The sequence below is a fragment of the Salmo salar genome, chromosome ssa21 (genome assembly GCF_905237065.1).
Source record: "Salmo salar chromosome ssa21, Ssal_v3.1, whole genome shotgun sequence".
Taxonomy (NCBI): domain Eukaryota; kingdom Metazoa; phylum Chordata; class Actinopteri; order Salmoniformes; family Salmonidae; genus Salmo; species Salmo salar.
Genome location: NC_059462.1, coordinates 13,628,867 through 13,650,467, shown reverse-complemented (window position 1 = coordinate 13,650,467; position 21,601 = coordinate 13,628,867). Strand labels below are relative to the sequence as shown.

The following is a 21,601-nucleotide window of genomic DNA, read 5'->3' as shown; positions in this document are numbered from 1 at the left end:
TGGCAGTGGATGTGTTGTTTTTGACCGAAGAGGTGGCTCAGCACAGCTATATTTAGGTCTTTTTAATTTGGCGCACAAAGCTCTCCTCTGAGATTGCTCTCACCGTTTCCCTGCGAGATCTTAATGACTCCGTCTTTATGATTAGCGTTATTGGATGAAGGCACGGGCCCGGATTAAGACAGCGGAGAGTGGCATGCTCCACTGGGTTAGAATAACTCTGGTTGTGTCTCAAATAGCAGCCTGTTCCCTGTAGAGTGCGCTACTTTTGACAAGTGCACTTTGTAGGGAATAGGGTGCCATTTGGGACTTGGACTGTGACAAGGCAAATGCATGCCCAGAAATCATCTGTTCATAATGGATGAATGAGTCGCTCTACTGGAGAAAGGCAGGCAAAAAGGCCACTTACGTAAGCTGCCTCTCTGGAATTTCTTTAAATTATTGGTACTCAACCCCTCTTAACCCTGCATCTATTAGTAATTAAATATGCACTATGCAGAAATCGCTCTGCCGTTTCCTGGTTGCTAAAATTGTAATAGTTTGCCTAATTTCAGTTTATTTGACAAAACAAGCAAGTATAGTGTAGAAAATCATTGTACCATCTAAACCACTGAAATATACACTGCTCAAAAAAATAAAGGGAACACTTAAAAAACACAATGTAACTCCAAGTCAATCACACTTCTGTGAAATCAAACTGTCCACTTAGGAAGCAACACTGATTGACAATAAATTTCACATGCTGTTGTGCAAATGGAATAGACAACAGGTGGAAATTATAGGCAATTAGCAAGACACCCCCAATAAAGGAGTGGTTCTGCAGGTGGGGACCACAGACCACTTCTCAGTTCCTATGCTTCCTGGCTGATGTTTTGGTCACTTTTGAATGCTGGCTGTGCTTTCACTCTAGTGGTAGCATGAGATGGAGTCCACAACCCACACAAGTGGCTCTGGTAGTGCAGCTCATCCAGGATGGCACATCAATGCGAGCTGTGGCAAGAAGGTTTGCTGTGTCTGTCAGCGTAGTGACCAGAGCATGGAGGCGCTACCAGGAGACAGGCCAGTACATCAGGAGACGTGGAGGAGGCCGTAGGAGGGCAACAACCCAGCAGCAGGATCGCTACCTCCGCCTTTGTGCAAGGAGGAGCAGGAGAAGCACTGCCAGAGCCCTGCAAAATGACCTCCAGCAGGCCACAAATGTGCATGTATCTCCTCAAACGGTCAGAAACAGACTCCATGAGGGTGGTATGAGGGCCCGACATCCACAGGTGGGGGTTGTGCCTACAGCCCAACACCGTGCAGGACGTTTGGCATTTGCCAGAGAACACCAAGATTGGCAAATTCGCCACTGGCGCCCTGTGCTCTTCACAGATGAAAGCAGGTTCACACTGAGCACATGACAGACGTGACAGAGTCTGGAGACGCCGTGGAGAACGTCCGGCTGCCTGCAACATCCTCCAGCATGACCGGTTTGGCGGTGGGTCAGTCATGGTGTGGGGTGGCATTTCTTTGGGGGGGCCGCACAGCCCTCCATGTGCTCCCCAGAGGTAGCCTGACTGTCATTATGTACCGAGATGAGATCCTCAGACCACTTGTGAGACCATATGCTGGTGCGGTTGGTTCTGGGTTCCTCCTAATGCAAGACAATGCTAGACCTCATGTGGCTGGAGTGTGTCAGCAGTTCCTGCAAGAGGAAGGCATTGATGCTATGGACTGGCCCACCCGTTCCCCAGACCTGAATCCAATTGAGCACATCTGGGACATCATGTCTCGCTCCATCCACCAACGCCACGTTGCACCACAGACTGTCCAGAAGTTGGTGGATGCTTTAGTCCAGGTCTGGGAGGAGATCCCTCAGGAGACCATCCGCCACCTCATCAGGAGCATGCCCAGGCGTTGTAGGGAGGTCATACAGGCACGTGGAGGCCACACACACTACAGAGCCTCATTTTAACTTGTTTTAAGGACATTACATCAAAGTTGGATCGGCCTGTAGTGTGGTTTTCCACTTTAATTTTGAGTGTGACTCTAAATCCAGACCTCCATGGGTTGATGAATTGGATTTCCATTGATTATTTTTGTGTGATTTTGTTGTCAGCACATTCAACTATGTAAAGAAAAAAGTATTTAATAAGATTATTTCTTTCATTCAGATCTAGGATGTGTTGTTTAAGTGTTCCCTTTATTTTTTTGAGCAGTATATTTTCCATAAAAAAAAGATTGTATTTTTAGTTGTTTGAAGCTGGTGTACAAAAGTGAAAGACTATAAAAAACAAAACTTAAGAAGTGGAATCATAGATATAACACACAGAACAGACCTACCGCTTCTTAGACTTGGTTTCAATGAGAGTGACAGATCTATGACTCAGATTTCTATACGAATTTGGTTGTCTTGCCCCAAAAGTTACATATTGCAGCTTTAAGAAAATGTATGGCCTTGGCTGGAACAAGCCAGAGAATCTCAGCACCACTCCTTGTTACGTCTTTTAGACGTGCATACATGTTCCCATAAATGTCAGAACTGGGTTCAAATACATATATATTTCAGTATCTGGTTTTTAAAAAACTTTTTAAGTATTTTAAAATACACAGCCAAAAATAAGTACTTTTTATTTGCAAATTTTAATGGTTATTTGTAAAAAACAAATACTGACTCAAGTACAAATGCATACATTTAACCCAGGTATTTGAAAATACTGTCATACTTACGTATATTTCCAGATACATTAAAATATTTAACTAGTTTTAATGTGACAAGTACAGTGAAATGCCTACATTGAAAGACTACATGTCTTTTCAAATAAAATTATATTTGAATACTTCCTTTTGAATATATTTTAAAGTAATGGAGATATTTGAAATAGTATTTGAACCCAGGTCTGGTACATGAGTGCATAAATTCAATACACAGGCTACTCCCAGCACAATGTATTGTTTGCTATTGATGGAGATGTAAGCTGTCTTCATACACAGCTTTGCTACAAATGAGCTGTAATGCAGATTGTACAGCTGAGTTGATTTTGAGTGTCAACTCTTAACGCTTAATATCCTCTTTTTAAAATTTCAGGGCGTTTCATCCAATGCATCTTGGGAACAAGCCATGAAAATGATCATCAATGACCCACGCTACAGGTACCCACCCACCACCTTGCTTTTCTGATTATGCTTATGTCGTACATGAATATTCAATTACTTTTCTAACCAACTGTTTGATGTTTATTTTTTCTTCCCTTCACAATGAAGTGCCCTGCCCAAATTAAGCGAGAAAAAGCAGGCATTCAATGCTTACAAGGTGCAGACAGAGAAAGAGGAGAAGGAGGAGGCCAGACTCAAATACAAGGAGTCCAAGGAAACGTATCAGAGATTTTTGGAAAATCACGAGAAAATGACATCTACCACCAGATACAAGTGAGTGCCTTTCCTGGCGAAGTCAAGGTGTGTCCCAAATGGCACCCTATTTCTTAATAATATAGTGCACTACTTTTGACCGGGGCCAGTAAGAATAGGGTGCTGTTTAAGCCTCAGTCTTTGTACGTCATTGTTTCTGTTATTGGTATGTGGTTCCTGCAGTTGCCAATATGTGGAACTATTGAGATAATCAATGACACCACACAGACGTGATCCAAGTGAGTTACTGGCTGATGTGTGACCGGAGCACCGACAATATGCCCCCACTTAATCATCGACCTTTCTATGGTCTAGTGTTTGTGGTCAGTCCATGGCCCATATCTAGCCGTACCAGATGTATTATTTGCGGATGAGTATACACTAATACTACACATCCTGAATAAATCACAGGCAGATTGGCTTATGAACTTCCCCCAACCCTAAAATGAAACGTTGCTTCATCAGATGGATTTGGACTTCCCCTGTATTTGAATCCACCACATTCATTACCATGCAGTCTCTCGGTCTGTGTGTGTGTGTGTGTGTGTGTGTGTGTGTGTGCCCCTCTCTGTCTGTGAAAGAACTGTAAAAGTCACTGACATGGCTCAAGGGAAAGTGATCGGCTGGTGACCTTGACAACCAGCCCGTTTGGAGGCCACTGTTGTCGTGGCGACTCCATGTGTGCTGGGCTGGCCTAGAATGAACAGCTGGGGGGGGTGTGAGAGAGACATCAAGGTTGTCTGTTGCTTTTTATTGTTTTAGAACACACTCATCCTAGAAATAAATAATTCTCCGCTGGCCTCACTGCTAGTATGGAGATCATGAACTTGATTTGGTTTACCTACGTCATGAGGTATTTTAAACACACGTTTCTTCTCATGTTAAAGTTGAAAGTGAACTAGTCTTTCTTGGACAATGTGCAATTCCCGCAATCGCAGCAGTGCTTTGAGCCGGGCGAGATCAGAAGTGATGATTATAGCTTGTGTAATGCTGCCCCCTTGTGGAATGGTTATTTGCATTTGGATTCCCGATTTGTTTCAACTTATTCCCTCCTGATTCTGGGAATTTGGGGATTTTCACAACCATGTTTTATCATGCATGTCATCTTTGTTCATGACTGTGGTTGTCTCTGTGTGTGTGAACCAGGAAAGCAGAGCAGATGTTTGCAGAGCTGGATGTGTGGAGCACCGTCCCAGAGAGAGACAGACTGGAGATCTATGAAGATGTCCTATTCTACCTGGCCAAGAAGGAGAAGGTCTGTGTTACTGGCTGCCTCTCAAACGGCATCCTATTCCCTATATAGTCCACTACAGGACCTTTGCTGTTTGAAGAACATAGTAATACTATATGGATATTATGTAGAGTTGCAAAATTGCAGTAGCTGAAATTTGACAACCCTACCATTCTGTCAGTGTGTGGACCTCCGCCTAACTAACATCTGTTCCATCCTTGTCCTATGTGTGTGGTACAGGAGCAAGCCAAGCAGCTGAGGAAGAGGAACTGGGAGGCGCTGAAGAACATCCTGGACAACATGGCCAACGTGACGTACCGCACTACCTGGTCCGAGGCCCAGCAGTACCTGCTGGACAACCCCACCTTCGCAGAGGACGAGGAGCTCCAGAGTACGCAGCACACTGTCATTCATACTGGTTTGCGCCCCCAGATGGCACCCTATTCCCTACATGGGGCACTACTTCTGAGCTGCCCTCTATAGGGCTCTGGTCAAAAGTAGTGCTCTGTGTGGGGAATAGGGTGCCATTTGGGATACATCCTTACTCCGAGCTCTGCGTTCATATAACTAGAGCAGAGCCGTTACATTTCCGTCATTAAGTTTGAATGTGTGAACGACTGAACAAGCTGAGTAGCTGCAGTCGCTGACTGACTGTCCAGTCAGGTGATGTGGTTTGCACCGGTGTAGCTGTGTGGGTAAAAGAGTGACTCCGTTTGACGTGAGTGCTCTGTTGACTCTGTCTCGCTCTTCTGGCTGTCTTCTCTTCTGTCTCATCTTCTCTCTCTCTGTCTTATCTCTTCTCTCTCTTTCTCTCTCTCTGTGTGTCTTATCTCTTCTCTCTCTCTCTCATCTATCTCCATGTTCGGCTCAGACATGGACAAGGAGGATGCTCTGATCTGTTTCGAGGAGCACATCCGAGCGCTGGAGAAGGAGGAGGAGGACGAGAAGCAGAAGACTCTGCTGAGGGAGAGGAGGCGACAGCGCAAGAACAGAGAGTCCTTCCAGGTGAGAAAGACGGGCGTCCTACTCTACCCCACCGTCTAGCATTTTGGAAACATTGTGTAGACCGTAGACAATCCTGACACAAAATGGCAAGTGCAAACCGAGCCCTTTGGTGTCACCGAGAGTCACACTCTCCGAGTTGGGATATGGGAAAAAAAAAACATTTCCCAATCACACATGAGTATAATACACACGTGTGTGTGTGTGTGTGTGTGTGTGTGTGTGTGTGTGTGTGTGTGTGAGAGAAATAGGACAAATATAAGCACCCACCACTTATTATTTTATATATATCACACACTACAATAGATACAGCAGGTTTTTAAAGGTCCATATATACAGTAGTTAGCGGTTAGAGCATTGCTGGATCGAATCCAGAGCCGACAAGGTGAAAAATCGGTCGACGTGCCCTTGAGCAAGGCACTTAACCCCAATAATGGCAGATCCTGGCTGTGACCCCCCCCCGCACACACAGGGTGTGGCATATGCAAAAAACACATTTCCAGGTCACACATGCACCTACATTACACAAATACGTACGTGTGTGGTGTAATATGACAAATTACTCCTACCCCCCCAAAAATGTAACGCATAATACTAACCCAGACTGAAGAAAAAGCCGGCTACACTGTCAGGGGTTTGACTAACACTGTACTGGAAAAGTACAGGAATATAGGAGAGAATGTTTTGTGTGTAAATCCCTTTTGGGGACAAGTGAAATTGGTTATTTCAGTTGATTTGCTGAGCTCAGCCGTGTTGTTTCCCCCCCCCCAGAAATTCCTGGATGAGCTCCATGACCACGGTCAGCTCCACTCCATGTCGGCCTGGATGGAGATGTACCCCACCGTCAGCTCAGACATCCGCTTCGCCAACATGCTGGGCCAGCCAGGTAACGGCCGCGCTCTCTGCATGCGCACAGACTGACGACACTCACACGTTCTAAGCCACTGCGTTTAATAATGTCAAATCGTCCTTCTGCTGCTCTGGTTCTTTTAACTCTCTGGTGTTGTCATAACCATGTGTTGTCGGAGCTCGTCTTGAATAACATGTGCATGTTAGTTTATGGTGTCTATTCTGCAGGCTCCACTCCCCTCGATCTGTTCAAGTTCTATGTGGAAGACCTGAAGGCTCGCTACCACGACGAGAAGAGGATCATTAAGGATATCCTGAAGGTGGGAGATGTTATTTACTGCCACCTAGGGGTCGAGACTCAAATGGCACCCTATTCCCTATTTAGTGCCCTACGTTTGACCTATGTTTTGCGTTTTTCCCTGTTTAGTGTACTACTTTTGAGTACCTAGAGTAGGGTGCCTTTTGGGATGTATTTAAATCTACTTCAGTGTCTATTGTCTGGTAACCACTTTTGATTCATGTGCATTTCATGAACTTACTTTCTTGTCACTTTTTTTCCTCCCGTAGGACAAAAACTTCTTGGTGGAGGTCAACACTAGCTTTGAAGACTTTGGCTCTGTGATCAGCTCAGACAAGAGAGCCATGACGCTGGACGCAGGCAACATCAAGCTGGCCTTCAACAGTGTAAGAGTGCTGCCATTTAGACCCGGCTTGTGTCCCAAATAACACCCTAGATAGTGCATTACTTTGGACAAGACCCATATGAGCCCTGGTCAAAAAGTAATTCACCAAATAAGGTGCCATTTGGGATGCTGATCATTTCACTGACAATCAGTGACCCCGCTGTGCCTCTAATAACCCCCGTGCCCTCCCTCTCACCTCCTGTAGTTGCTGGAGAAGGCGGAGGCTCGGGAGAGGGAGCGGGAGAAGGAGGAGGCCAGGAAGATGAAGAGGAAAGAGGCTACCTTTAAGAGCATGTTGAAGCAGGCCACCCCGGCCCTGGAACCAGAGGCCACCTGGGAGGGGGTATGAAATGATATTACCCTACCCTTAAACCACAGGGGTCAAACTCATTCCATGGAGGGCCGAGTGGCCGTGGGGTTTCGCTCCTCCCTTGTACTTGATTGAATTAAGGTCACTAGTTATTATAGAACTCCTCTCACCTGGTTGTCTAGGTCTTAGTTGAAAGGAAAAACCAAAAATCTGCAGACACTAGGCCCTCCATGGAATGAGTTTGACACCGCTGCCTTAAACACACACACACGTATTGGTGTTAGGGGCTGCTGTCTGGCACATAATTTGATAATCATGCAAATAGTTGAAAGCAAACCATTTATTTTCTGACTTCCTATGGTCTCTTTGGATGTCGTAGGTTCGAGAAAGGTTCCTCAAAGAATCTGCGTTCGAAGACGTGACTCTGGAGTCTGAGAGGAAAAGGATATTCAAAGACTTCATGCATGTCTTGGAGGTAAGATTAATTTAATTTAACTTCTGTGGGGGGAAAAGTATCCAAGAATGTACAGTCATGGCCAAAAGTTTTGAATGACACAAATATTAATTTTCAAAGTCTGCTGCCTCAGTGTCTTTAGATATTTTTGTCAGATGTTACTATGGAATACTGAAGTATAATTACAAGCATTTCATAAGTGTCAAAGGCTTTTATTGACAATTACATAAAGTTGATGCGAAGAGTCAATATTTGCAGTGTTGACCCTTCTTTTTCAAGACCTCTGCAATCCACCCTGGCATGCTGTCAATTAACTTCTGGGCCACATCCTGACAGATGGCAGCCCATTCTTGCATAATCAATGCTTGGAGTTTGTCAGAATTTGTGGGTTTTTGTTTGTCCACCCACCTCTTGAGGATTGACCTCAAGTTCTCAATTGGATTAAGGTCTGGGGAGTTTCCTGGCCATGGACCCAAAATATCGATGTGTTGTTTCCCGAGCCACTTAGTTATCCCTTTTGCCTTATGGCAAGGTGCTCCATCATGCTGGAAAAGGCATTGTTCGTCACCAAACTGTTCCTGGATAGTTGGAAGAAGTTGCTCTCGGAGGATGTGTTGGTACCATTCTTTATTCATAGCTGTGTTCTTAGGCAAAATTGTCAGTGAGCCCACTCCCTTAGCTGAGAAGCAACCCCACACATGAATGGTGTCAGGATGCTTTACTGTTGGCCTGACACAGGACTGATGGTAGCGCTCACCTTGTCTTCTCCGGACAAGCTTTTTTCCGGATTCCCCAAACAATCGGAAAGGGGATTCATCAAAGAAAATGACTTTACCCCAGTCCTCAGCAGTCCAATCCCTGTACCTTTTGCAGAATATCAGTCTGTCCCTGATGTTTTTCCTGGAGAGAAGTGGCTTCTTTGCTGCCCTTGACACCAGGCCATCCTCAAAGTCTTCGCCTCACTGTGCTGTGCGTGGAGATGCACTCACACCTGCCTGCTGCCATTCCTGAGCAAGCTCTGTACTGGTGGTGCACCGATCCCGCAGCTGAATCAACTTTAGGAGACGGTCCTGGCGCTTGCTGGACTTTCTTGGGCGCCCTGAAGCCTTCTTCACAACAATTTAACTGCTCTCCTTGAAGTTCTTGATGATCCGATAAATAGTTGATTTAGGTGCAATCTTATTGGCAGCAATATCCTTGCCTGTGAAGCCCTTTTTGTGCAAAGCAATGATGACAGCACGTGTTTCCTTGCAGGTAACCATGAGGAAGAACAATGATTCCAAGCACCACCCTCCTTTTGAAGCTTCCAGTCTGTTATTCTGTTAACTCAATCAGCATGACCGTGATCTCCAGCCTTGTCCTCATCAACACTCACACCCGTGTTAACGAGAGAATCACTGACATGTCAGCTCATCCTTTTGTGGCAGGGCTGAAATGCAGTGAAAATGTTTTGGGGGGGATTCAGTTTATTTGTATGGCAGAGGGACTTTGCAATTCATCTGATCACTCTTCAAAACATTCTGGAGTATATGCAAATTGCCATCATACAAACTGAGGCAGCAGACTTTGTGAAAATTAATATTTGTCATTCTCATAACTTTTGGCCACGACTGTATGTGTGTAATCATCAGGACATACTATACACCCACCTGACTGCTGTTTCTTCTCCTCACAGCACGAGTGCCAGCATCATCACTCCAAGACCAAGAAACATTCTAAGAAGTCCAAGAAGCACCATAGGAAGCGCTCCCGCTCACGGTCTCGATCGCGATCGGTCAGTATGCCCTTTCACCGCACAGGCCAAGCCCCCTCAATGGCCCAATTCCAAATCAACACATAGACCCACCCTATACACTTGTGGAGATATTTGGTTTTGTGACCAAATGTTTCTTTATTTAGTCATTTCTTTAATTGGTGGGGGGGGGGGGGGGGTTACAGGTACAATATTCAAATTCATATAATTACATATTCAGTTTCCGAGGCCAGTATCTGTATCAGCATGGCACCTGACCAGACAAACCTCCCCTCCTAATACTCACACCCTTCTCTCTGCAGGGCTCGGAGTCTGATGGGGAAGACGATTATCACAACAAGAAGAAGAAGCGCTCACAGTCCAAGTCCCCATCCGAGCGCTCCTCCAGCGGCGAATCTGGTCAGTGGTTTTCACGGTGACAATCCTTTTACGTTTAGGCATTTTCTCATCACATTTACATGGAAGAAATGTGTGGCGGCCATTTTCTGACATCCCTGTCCGTTTGGTCAACAGAGAGAAGTTATAAGAAGTCCAAGAAGCACAAGAAGAAGGGGAAGAAGAGGCGTCACAAGTCGGTAGGTTCTCAGGACTGGACTGTATTTTTTTTTTTGGAGGAATGATTGGGCCACTCGGGGAATGAATGTGGAGCGCAATGGCTGACCATGTGCTGGTTGTGACCTTTCAGCAGTCTCCTGAATCTGAAGCCGAACGAAAAGATAAAGGAAGAGAGAGGGACAGCAAGCGTGAGAAGGACCAGGAGAAGGAGAAAGAGAGCGACAAGTCCCGGGGGAAGAGTCGCTCTGACTCCAAGCAGAAGTCGCCTAAAAGGAAGTCTACCAAGGAAGAGGTGAGTCGTCCCATTCCGGTCACTGAACCCAGCCTGGGCTTTTAAAGCTTAAAAAAATAATAATACATCATTCCAGTCAACAACACTTGTACTGCTATTGAAGTGTTTTGGCTCATCCTGGGTGCAGAGGTCATATTTTGTACTATCCCCCTAGTGCATCCCAAATGTCACACTAATCACTATGCAGACTCCCCTACATATTTATTTGGACAGTGAAGCTAAAACCTTTAATTTTGGATTAAGATGATATGTTTTATCAGGCGAAGGTACAGAATGTCACTTTTTATTTGAGGGTATTTTCCGTTTAGAAATGTAAAGCACTTTATGTATCTAGTCGCCCCCACCACCATTTGAAGGTGTCATAAGTATTTACAAATGTACTATTGTATTAACCCTTGGCTTACAATGGTCGCTCCCCTCCGGAAATCAAATTAACATAATACAAACAATCTGTCTGTTTTAAGCTAGAGATGTTTTTTTGGGGGGTCTCAATCATCACAATTGCCGATATCGCCCTTGAACATCTGTGGTGAAAGGTAGCAGAGCTAGAGCGGTGTTTGTCAGACCAAGAGACATCCAAAAAATCTATTGTCTCACGAAAACATCTGTAGTGTCCAAATGGTTTGCACACTGGCATTTACCCTTTACCCCTAGGACACCAACAAGCCTCACAAGACTTGTCTGAAGGTACCCGGAACCGGTTTTAAAAAATGATGGAAGTATATAATAGCTAAATGATCCTTGGTATGACCATCTTAAAACAATTCCATATGTTAGTTTCGAACTGCCTACCTCTCCCACAGGTTATACAGAGCTCAGACTCTAGAGGGTTAAAGTAGCCAAAGTTGTATTATTTGGTCCCATATTCCTAGCACCCAATGACTACATCAAGCTTGTGACTACAAACTCATTGGATGCATTTGCAGTTTGTTTCAGATTACGTTGTGCCCAATAGAAATGAATGGTAAATGTAGTGGTCACTTTTATTGTAAATAAATAATAATGTTACTGAACACTTCTACATGATTATGGATAGTCATGAATGAATCGTGAATAATGAGTGAGAAAGTTGGAGGCATATGTATTGTACCCCCCCTCCATAAGCATGAAAGATGAAAAGGGGAATGTAAGAAGAGCATGTAGCCTATCATTTCAATATGCTACATTTCATATTAAACAGCCTATAATAACTCTAAATAGGTCAGGAGCCAGATAAGGGAGCCTTAGAAAGAACGATAATGAATTATTTAGGCTATATTATTTTAAGGCTATAGCCTACAAAGAAATCCATTGAAGCATTTGCATGTGCGACACAATAGGCTGGTAGGAACATAAAGCGCACAGCATTTTAAACAACATTTTGTTGTATTAAATCATTATAGTGTATAAATTGTGCATATAGGCTGTGACTTAGAATTAAATACAAATGAAATTGAATAATGACTTTGAATTCATTTTTCGCAAACAAGATGGCCAGTCGAATTTGGAGCAGGCGAAGGCCGACGCTCCAGCCTTTTGGGAATCTCGCTCGGTGTTCCGTTCAAATTGGGCACGCTCTGCTCCTCGCTTCGCTCCACTCACATACGCTGGTGTGCCACGGTAGATTTTCTTAACAATAAACAGGTTCATTCTATTCAGAACCAAGGGTATGACACAATGTCATCATGTAGCTCCACATCAAACATAGTGATCATAAACTGTATATGACGTGATTTTTATGATTAGGAAATGTGAAGTGCAGATTTGGACTCACTGGTGTTTCGCTTTCTTGTATGACATCAAAGCGGTATTTATTATAACCCTCCATGTCTCATCTGTCAAAATACATAGTCCTCGTAATTTACGGCATTTCTCTCACTCAGACATAAAAACATTTGCTAAAGTTAGCCAATTACTGGGAGGGATGGAGGCCACTTTCTGTCGCGCGCAGTGCAGAACGGCTGTCAGTGAAAACCCATACAGAGCTGTGAAACGCAGAGCCAGAGCTCTGACTTTTTAAAGTTTTTTATGGAACCAGGTAGGCTAGTTGAGAACAAGTTCTCATTTACAACTGCGACCTGGCCAAGATAAAGCAAAGCAGAGCGACAAAAACATAGTTACACAAACGTACAGTCAATAACACAATAAAAAAAATCTATGTACAGTGTGTGCAAATGTAGAGGAGTAGGGAGGTAAGGGAATAAATGGGCCATAGAGGTGAAATAATTACAATTTAGCATTAACACTGGAGTGATAGATGTGCAGATTATTTGTAAGTAGAGACACTGGGGTGCAAAAGAGCAAGAGGATAAATAACAATATGGGTATGAGGTAGTTGGGTGTGCTATTTACAGATTGGCTGTGTACAGGTATAGCATGTTCCAATTTATTGCCCATATCTGATATTTTCAACCCGTATACGGGTACGAGTGAAGGTCTACTACACTTCAAATACTTATGACACCTTAAGGGGGACTAGATGCTTAGTGCTTTAATTTCTAAACAGTAAAACGGATAAATAAATAAAATGTGACATTCCATCGCCTCATAAGTATTGTTGGAAAATGTGGGTTTTGATGTCTTTCTGTAGGGTGGCTGGGACACATCAGGCAGCGAGCTGAGTGAAGGAGAGCTGGAGAAGAGGAGGAGGACTCTACTAGAACAGCTGGATGCTCCTTAATGTTCCGTTTCTCCTCATGCTCTCTTTCTTCACTTCATCCAACATGCATTCCCCCTAGTGCTTCCTTTTCAGCGTAATGCCACACATGCTTGGACAGGTGCTGCAAAATTCTGGTAAATTTCCCCAAAATCCCAGGTTTTTAGGAATTCCCATTTGGGAGATTCTCCTAATTCCTGGCAATTCTGGGGAGTTTACCAGAATTTCGCAACCCTACTTTGACTGTATGTAAACTATTTCCTGTACGTTTTGTATAATGGAAATGAATCTGCCACACTAGCACAAGAATGCTGGGTACATATTTTCTTTGTTTCCTTACATAATGGGAAGTGGTCACAGGCTGAGATGACTACTTTATCAGAGTAAGGTCTACTGTGTTGAAATGTTGCCTTTGATAATATTCTTTCTCTTTGTAATTTGTAGTCATTGGTAGAAGTTTTTCTTTGCTACTAGTTTGTTATCTAAATGGATTAAAAGCGCATCTTAACATTGCCCTGCAGTTCGCAGAACATTTTCTTAGTTTGAGTCCCAAATGCCACCCTATTCCCATTATAATGCACTACTTTTGACCAGGGACCATGGTCAAAAGTAGTGCACTATATAGGGAAATAGTTATTCACTGTTTGAAGAATCCATGTTTTATGTTCTGTACATTTTGATTTAAAAAAAACTGGTAAATGTCTCAAACAAGACATTTTTAAATTAATCTTATGTCTAGGATTGGTTCGATCAATTTTCATTGGAGGAATTGAGAAAGTCCTCATGACCTGATCTATAAATGTAATAAAATAGTTGACATGGATTTGTCTTCATGTACGATTACTGAGTCACCAGCCACAACATGTTTTTTTTCCCCCTTACAAATAGCGCTGCTCATTATTTCCTTAGATCATCCTCTGTTATGAGTACCTCTTCTCAGAACTCATTCAATAGGCTTCGTATCTGTTTCCTGTGGATCAGTGAAATGCTAGGCGGGCTGTAAGTAATGAGTGCTATTGTAAGAGGGAGGCCCAAGAACATGGTGCAGAAGAAATCAAGACTGAGCTCCAACAACATAAGCAGAGCTGGCCAGAGACTGACGAATGGAGAGCCTTGGTTGCTGCCGTGTGCCAGTCGGCAAAACGGGGATGAATGAGTAATGATTGCTACAGTATTTACATACACAAAGATGACAAGACGGACTTCTCCAGGGTTCTGTATCAGTAGACAAGCTGCTTAAACGAATGAAGATTAACGTTGAAATAAAGATGCACACAGTGTAAACAGTTTATTTGATCATATCCATTGAACTCAATCTAACAAAAGTATTTTGTAATAAGCACGTATTGCCTAAAAAAAACATTAAATTAATAACATGCCAGTATTATCCAGTCTTACGAAGCCGATGAGTGGTTAAGTTCACAGGAAATCTAGAGATGAGTGGTTTGTTGCACATGCTATAATGTGGACATTTACAGTCCCAAGACCACAGGAAGCTTCTCTGAACGTCAATGGGTTACCTATAGAGCGCTACTTTTGTCCAGTTCCTCTTGTGCTCTGGCCAAAAGAAGTACACTATATAGGGAATAGGGTGCCATTAGTGACATGACCAAAAGAAGTGCACTATACAGGGAATAGGGTGCCATTAGTGACAGACACTGATCAAATAACTCTTTACTGTCGGGCAAGTGTGACACCAGGGCATCCTGTTTCACACACTTGATTATTTTATGTTAAAGAGAAGCCAGATTTGTGTTTGTCTTAAATTAAATATACAAAATGGACCAAAAGATACGTTAAAATAACAAATTGTATATGACATGGTGTTTTAAACAATATGTACAATATTAACCTTATATGGTAATGAGTAGATTAAGAAGTATAAAACAATGCATAAATTTATCAAAATATCTGTACATTTCAAAACCTTTTTGTTGTCTCTTCTGACATGTTTTTAACATACCTAAACACTATCAAAAACAACTGCCGCTCATTGTCAAAGTGGGTCACATGAGCGATACTGAATGGAAACAGTTTTCAGTGGTTAAATACTATACATTAAACTTATAATAGTGAGTAGACAAGATTCATTAGCCGATAGCAGTTTTCAGAGTAAAAAGAATCTTGGAATCCAGTTTTCATGACAAGCTCCTCAAGTAGCCTAAAGTGCCTTACTTGCAGCCACTACACTTCACTGGAAGTATATCTGCTGAGAAGTTCTTCTTTCAGCGCCTTTCCTATTCGCTCTGAGTCAATTGTGTCTCTCGCTCTGGTCTAGTTCGGCTGTGCTCGCACAATCGTACGACCAAACAACGACCTGGACCAGAGCTATTGTGGCTCCAGGGCCCCACCAACCACTAACAGCATTGCATGTGAATGGCGCTTGAGGTCTACATGAGGAGATAATATAGTTCTATCTATTCACGGCTTGGTCCACTAACCATGTTAACACTGATAAATGAGATGTTAATACCGTCATAACCGTAATATGGAGGCCTAGCTATTTACAATTCACATTAGCCTGGTCTCGTCTTGAGAGAGCCACACCTCTCTGAGCTATATTGTCTTTGATATGATTTCTCTGTGGTCATACATTGGTGTACATATGTCTACCTCATACTTGCTTAAGTACTTTCTTTGAACATATTTGTTTTGGATCACTGCTTTATAATATACTAAAGTAAGACATGTACACTACATGACCAAAAGTATGTGGACACCTGCTCGTCAAACATCTCATTCCAAAATCATGGGCATTAATATGGAGTTGGTCCCCCCTTTGCTGCTATAACAGCCTCCACTCTTCTGGGAAGGCTTTCCACTAGATGTTGGAACATTGCTGGGGGGACTTGCTTCCATTCAGCCAGGTCGGACACTGATGTTGGGTGATTGGCTCGCAGTCATCGTTCCAATTCATCCCAAAGCTGTTCGATGGGATTGAGTTCAGGTGTTCTGTGCAAGCTAGTCAAGTTTTTCCACACCGATCTTGACAAACTATTTCTGTATAGACCTCCCTTTGTGCATGGGGGCATTGTCATGCTGAAACAGGAAATGGCCTTCCCCAAACTGTTGCCACAGTTAGAAGCACAGAATCATCTAGAATGTCATTGTATGCTGAAGCGTTAAGATTTCCCTTTACTGGAACTAAAGGGGCCTAGCCTGAACCATGAAAAACAGCCACAGACCATTATTCCTCCTCTACCAAACTTTACAGTTGGCCCTATGCATTGGTGCAAGTAGCGTTCTCCTGGCATCCGCCAAACCCAGATTTGTCCGTCGGACTGCCAGATGGTGAAGCGTGATTCATCACTCCAGAGAAAGCGTTTCAACTGCTCCAGACCAACGACAGCGAGCTTTACACCAGTCCAGCCGACACTTGGCATTGCGCATGGTGATCTTAGGGTTGTGTGCAGCTGCTCGGCCATGGAAACCCATTTCATGAAGCTCCCGACAAACAGTTATTGTGCTGACGTTGCTTCCAGAGGCAGTTTGGAACTCTAGTGAGTGTTGCAACCGAGGACAGACTTTAACCTTTAACTTGGCAAGTCGGTTAAGAACAAATTGTTATTTACAATGACTTATGCCTTCAGGACTCGGCAGTTCCGTTCTTCAAGCTTGTGTGGCCTACCACTTCGCGGCTAAGCTGTTGTTGCTCCTAGACGTTTCCACTTCACAGTAACAGCACCTACAGTCGACCAGGCCAGCTCTAGCAGAGCATAAATTTGACGAACTGACTCAATGGAAAGGGGGCATCCTATGATGGTTCCACGTTAAAAGTCACTGAGCCCTTCAGTAAGGCCATTCTACTGTTTGTCTATGGAGATTGCATGGCTGCCTGCTTGATTTTATACACCTGTCAGTAACGGGTGTGGTTGAAACAGCCGAATCCACAGATTTTAAGGGGTGTCCACATACTTTTGTATATATAGTGTATGTCCCCTTTAAGACGTACATTAGCCCTTTAGTAACAATGGAAAAGCTAATGCGTTCTTTAGAGTGCCACTCGAGCACATTGTGTAATTTCTAAGAGTGATGGCAGTAGCACCAGGAATGTAATAACATACTAGCTATGAAATACCATATTCATCCCCTGTGGCGGAATACCTTTCGACAGCTAAGGGAACCGTGACCCGTTACATTCTACACTTCTTTCAGGAATCCCTGCTACAGACGTCTGTGTCCAGTTTTACATATCAAAGGAAAATACAATTAAAGCCAGGTCAAGTTGTATTGCTTGAAGTAATAAAAAAATCACAAGACACACAAACAGGAGGCAAAACAACTGATCACAAGTAAGTTTTAGGCACTTGGCTTGTCTAAGGTTCCCTATAACTGACCTGTCAGACCCATCCATCTCTCCTTCAGTCCTTAAGAGTGAGAGGCTGCTACACTTTCCACATCACTCCCCCCTCCTCACCCTCCGCCCCTAACACATGCACTTCTCCCTCGTCAAATTACGACTTCAGAGTTGTTGACCGGCCGCAAGTTCTGGTCGTCGAAGCGTCTCCTGACGCTCCTCCTCACCGCGTCGGCTCGCCTGTAAGGCTGATTGCGAAGATCTGGAATGGAGGGAGGGAGGGGTAAAAGATGTGTCAGTCATCTTGCCAGTGCCTTCAGATGTGCCCAGAGGCTGGTTGTGTTGGCAGTCAGTCAGACAAAGCAGCTTGAGTTCTACAGAAACATTCCCCCCTCTGGACGAAAACCAAAAACAAGGCCCACAGAAAAGACCTTATTGATTTACAATCTACTATTCCTTCTGTCACTATCAATAAAAAAACAAGCTACGGATGGCCCTTTATACAAGCCTTGTCAATGGAGAAGTAGTAACATGTTTAACAAATTACAAAAAGGCATGAAAAGTCTTCCATTTTCCATGATGAGCATTTTAAATAGAATTTTGCATTGTTTGATTTCAGACATACCTACCGCTGAGGAAAAGCCCTCAGCGGTAGGTAACTTAAAGGGAATGGAGGTATAAAAAAAAAAAAAGAGATGCTTGCCAGGTCTGGGACACATCCACCACCACAGGGGTGCTATTGGAGGAATTCCTTACCCTTGAGTGGACATTGGGAAATTTAGTAATATTATTCTTCTTTAGGGCTGGATGGATGAAGAGAAGACAAAATGGAGGTTAAAGAAGCAGGGTGACCAGAGGGGTCACTCCAGTGTTTTCACAGTGTCCTTGCAGCGGTGGGAGCGCTGAGCGAGCAAAGCAGCCAATAGGGGAGCAGGGGACAGAATAAGACAGGACTAGATGTGTTAGGAGGGCCAAAGCTAAGATAGGTTGTTAACTGATTCTGCAGGCACAAAGGGAGAACAAACCAAAGCATTTGTTTTTCTGTGTCTCAAAACCCATGCTGCTTTGCAGAATGACTACCAGCATGACAAAATAGAGCTAAGCATCAAACTTTGCAATAGTTATCATGAACCCCCCCCCAAAAAAAAATTCAACATACAAGAAAAAAGTTAATATTGAATAGAACATGGACCAAAAACCAAAGAACAGCATGCATTCAGCCAGGTACATGGGGATGGGATGCAAATGAAACTGTACGGAAATACTGAGGCTTTTCCCTTGAAATCGCTAAACATTAATTCATGTATCTGGCTGTAGGTTAGTGGCACACAAAGGACACGTGACATCCTAGACCGAGAACACGTGTCAGAAAATAAAACTTCATGCAATATGTTAGAAAGGTGCCCTGGCAGACCACAGAAAGTCATGTGATCAGATTGTCCTCCATCACCAGGCAACTGAGCCAAGCACAAGGTGGGGTGGGGGAGGGGGGGGGGGGCTGTAGCTCTGGTCCAGAGCGCTACGTGTAGCTTCTAGGCTCAGCATCAGCAAGACAGATGTAACACCCTGGATCAGAGATAGGGGATCTGGGAACAGGGGACATTTTGGGTCTGAAGCAGGAGAAAGCCAGTGGCATGCAGAGACCCAAACAGCAGCAGTAATACATGATGACGACAACACTCAGTTTTCATGATAAGACAGATGGACACACAAGCAAGGTATAATGCCACAGCCATTTTAAAATGAGTCAAGATCAACACATCCTCACTTACATTACATTATAGAATTATTTTAGAATTATAGGGTACTCTGCTATGTTGACAATACTAACTATACTAACTTCATCTACTGAAGCAGAACTACAATACGCTACACCACATAACTACTGGCATGAATACTAGTCAACATAACATATGTCATGCAATATAAACGTCTTGGATGCTAGTCAGTGACAATCCGTTGGGCTACGGCCTAGGAAGCACTTCAGCTATTTTAACAGCAGAGGGCACTTACCATGCTGTCTGATTGATATACACTGAGTGTACAAAACACGAAGAACACCTTCCTACTGTTGAGATGCACCCCGTCCCGTCCTATCGGGGCATGGACTCTACAAGGTGTCGAAAAGCGTTCCACAGGGATGCTGGCCCCATGTTGACTCCAATGCTTCCCACTGTTGTGTCAAGTTATCTGGATGTCTTTTGGGTGGTGGACCATTCTTGATACATACAGGAAACGGTTCAGCAGGAAAAACCCAGCAGCGTTGCAGTTCCTGACACAAACCGGTGCGCCTGGCACCTACTACCATACCCCGTTCAGAGGCACTTAAATATTTTGTCTTGCCCATTCACCCTCTGAATAATACACATACACAACTCATGTCAATTGTCTCAATGATTAAAAATCCTTCTTTAACCTGTCTCCTCCCCTTTATCTATACTGATTGAAGTGGATTTAACAAGTGACATCAATAAGGGATCATTCACCTGGATTCACCTGGTCAGTCTATGGTCTATGTCATGGAAAGAGCAGGTGTTCATAATGTTTTGGACACTCAGTGTATGTATTACTAATACAGATAAAGAGAGATGGTTTCTTACCCATCTCCCCCTTCTCAAATATCAATGGCCTGACTGACCGACAGGAAAATGTCTGTGACATTATGGTTTGCTATGGGTGATGATACAAACGGACGAGAAAGTATATAACAGGGATGACATGCTTCATGCAGGGTAACGGAGCTGACATCAGCGACCCCCTCCCACAAAACCCCTCCCTCCTCATGCTCCCCTCATAGGAGGGGTGGAGACAGACACCCCCCCCCACACACACACACACACAAAGAAACACACACGTGACTGAAAGTGACACACCCACAGAGTGAGCGAGTGAAGAAGGAACACAGGACACACAGTGAGAGTACGGCGAAAGAGAGAGGTAGGGAAGAAAGAAGAGCAAGTGTATTTACAGCGACCTTTCAGAGAGAGAGTTCTAAGCTTTAGTAATGGCTCTCCTCATTGTGAGCCGGCTCGCAGAAGAACCGAGAGCCCCGTTTGGCTGTGCGGGCGGTAAAGGGCACTGTCTTCAGCACTGCATTGAAACAACGACAACAGCCAAGACAAGACAGTAAGGAGAAGCACACATCTACAGGGTTTTAGAACAGGTTAACACCCTACGGCATACAGCATTAGAAGACTGAAGCACAGAAACATGAACACATTCTATAGAGGGTTACAGTCTACTACAGGCCTACAAGGGCTGCAAAATTCCGCGAACTTTCACAAAACTTCCAGGTCTTCCAGAAATCCCGGTTGGAGGATTTCCCGAATTTCCCTGCTTATTGAAATCCTGGTTGGAAGATTCCCTGGAATCAGTACGGGATAAGTAGGAAATTCGGGAATCTTCCAACCGGGATTTCTGAAAACGCAGAGAGCAGATAATGATCATATACACATTTGAGACAGCTCCAAGTGTTCAGGTTAGGTTAGCTGGACTGTCAATGCATGTTTTTAACATGTGATTAAGGTTAAATAAAGCCTTAGGATTGAATCTTTGACAGTTGAAACAGTTCAATAGTTAAGAGGCAACATACTCGTGTTAATGACTGAATGAGACTGGATTAGAGCACAGGAGAGGACTTGCATGCAGAACACCCAGTGTGTGTGTGTGTGTGTGTGTGTGTGTGTGTACGTACACACGCGTACAGTATCTGTACACGCATGTGTGTGTACGTTTGCATGTGTATAAGTCATGTTGGGTGATTGTTAAACTGATGGTGATTGGCCCCTGGTCCTGTTTACCGGTGATGATGTCCTCGATGGCTCCGTCCTTGCCCTCGTAGACGTGGCGGCTGCCCGTATCCTTCACCTGCTTCTTCCTCAGCTCAGCTATCACCTCCTGCTGCTGACTCCTGCCCCTGGCGTTCTTATGGGACGGAGACTGGTGGGGAGACCACACACACACACACACACACACACACACACACACACACACACACACACACACACACACACACACACACACACACACACACACACACACACAAGGACGTGGGCACACAGTCAAATCACAGGCGCCTTTTTCGACTATTCAAACTGCATAAGGATGTCCCTGTGTGACACTTTACCGCTCTATAAAACCTAGAGCCGTAGCTGTC

General features: G+C 44.0%; 2 protein-coding genes across 17 annotated transcripts in view; one reads left to right on the top strand and one right to left on the bottom strand.

The window, feature by feature from the left end:
• LOC106581829 (pre-mRNA-processing factor 40 homolog A) overlaps nt 1-13,971 on the top strand; it is a 31,432-nt gene extending 17,461 nt beyond the window's left edge. For 4 of the 6 annotated variants that reach the window (XM_045704438.1, XM_014164222.2, XM_014164221.2 and 1 more), the window contains 15 exons: nt 3,065-3,129; nt 3,241-3,405; nt 4,531-4,639; nt 4,856-5,006; nt 5,487-5,620; nt 6,389-6,503; nt 6,674-6,786; nt 7,034-7,150; nt 7,355-7,492; nt 7,839-7,934; nt 9,589-9,687; nt 9,969-10,065; nt 10,180-10,241; nt 10,352-10,513; nt 13,083-13,971. In XM_045704438.1, the coding sequence (XP_045560394.1) occupies nt 3,065-3,129; nt 3,241-3,405; nt 4,531-4,639; nt 4,856-5,006; nt 5,487-5,620; nt 6,389-6,503; nt 6,674-6,786; nt 7,034-7,150; nt 7,355-7,492; nt 7,839-7,934; nt 9,589-9,687; nt 9,969-10,065; nt 10,180-10,241; nt 10,352-10,513; nt 13,083-13,172 (1,713 nt within the window). In that variant the 3' untranslated portion in view covers nt 13,173-13,971. The remainder of the gene's footprint in view (nt 1-3,064; nt 3,130-3,240; nt 3,406-4,530; nt 4,640-4,855; nt 5,007-5,486; nt 5,621-6,388; nt 6,504-6,673; nt 6,787-7,033; nt 7,151-7,354; nt 7,493-7,838; nt 7,935-9,588; nt 9,688-9,968; nt 10,066-10,179; nt 10,242-10,351; nt 10,514-13,082) is intronic. The other 2 variants (XM_014164220.2, XM_014164219.2) reach the window with 2 other exon arrangements.
• A 450-nt stretch (nt 13,972-14,421) lies between these two features.
• Nucleotides 14,422-21,601, bottom strand: part of LOC106581828 (formin-like protein 2) — a 98,065-nt gene continuing 90,885 nt past the window's right edge. For 4 of the 11 annotated variants that reach the window (XM_014164209.2, XM_014164212.2, XM_014164213.2 and 1 more), the window contains 2 exons: nt 21,246-21,384; nt 14,422-17,707 (listed from right to left, as the gene is read on the bottom strand). In XM_014164209.2, the coding sequence (XP_014019684.1) occupies nt 17,598-17,707; nt 21,246-21,384 (249 nt within the window). In that variant the 3' untranslated portion in view covers nt 14,422-17,597. Of the gene's footprint in view, nt 17,708-18,201; nt 20,536-21,245; nt 21,385-21,601 lie in introns of all 11 variants that reach the window. The other 7 variants (XM_014164210.2, XM_045704436.1, XM_014164215.2 and 4 more) reach the window with 4 other exon arrangements.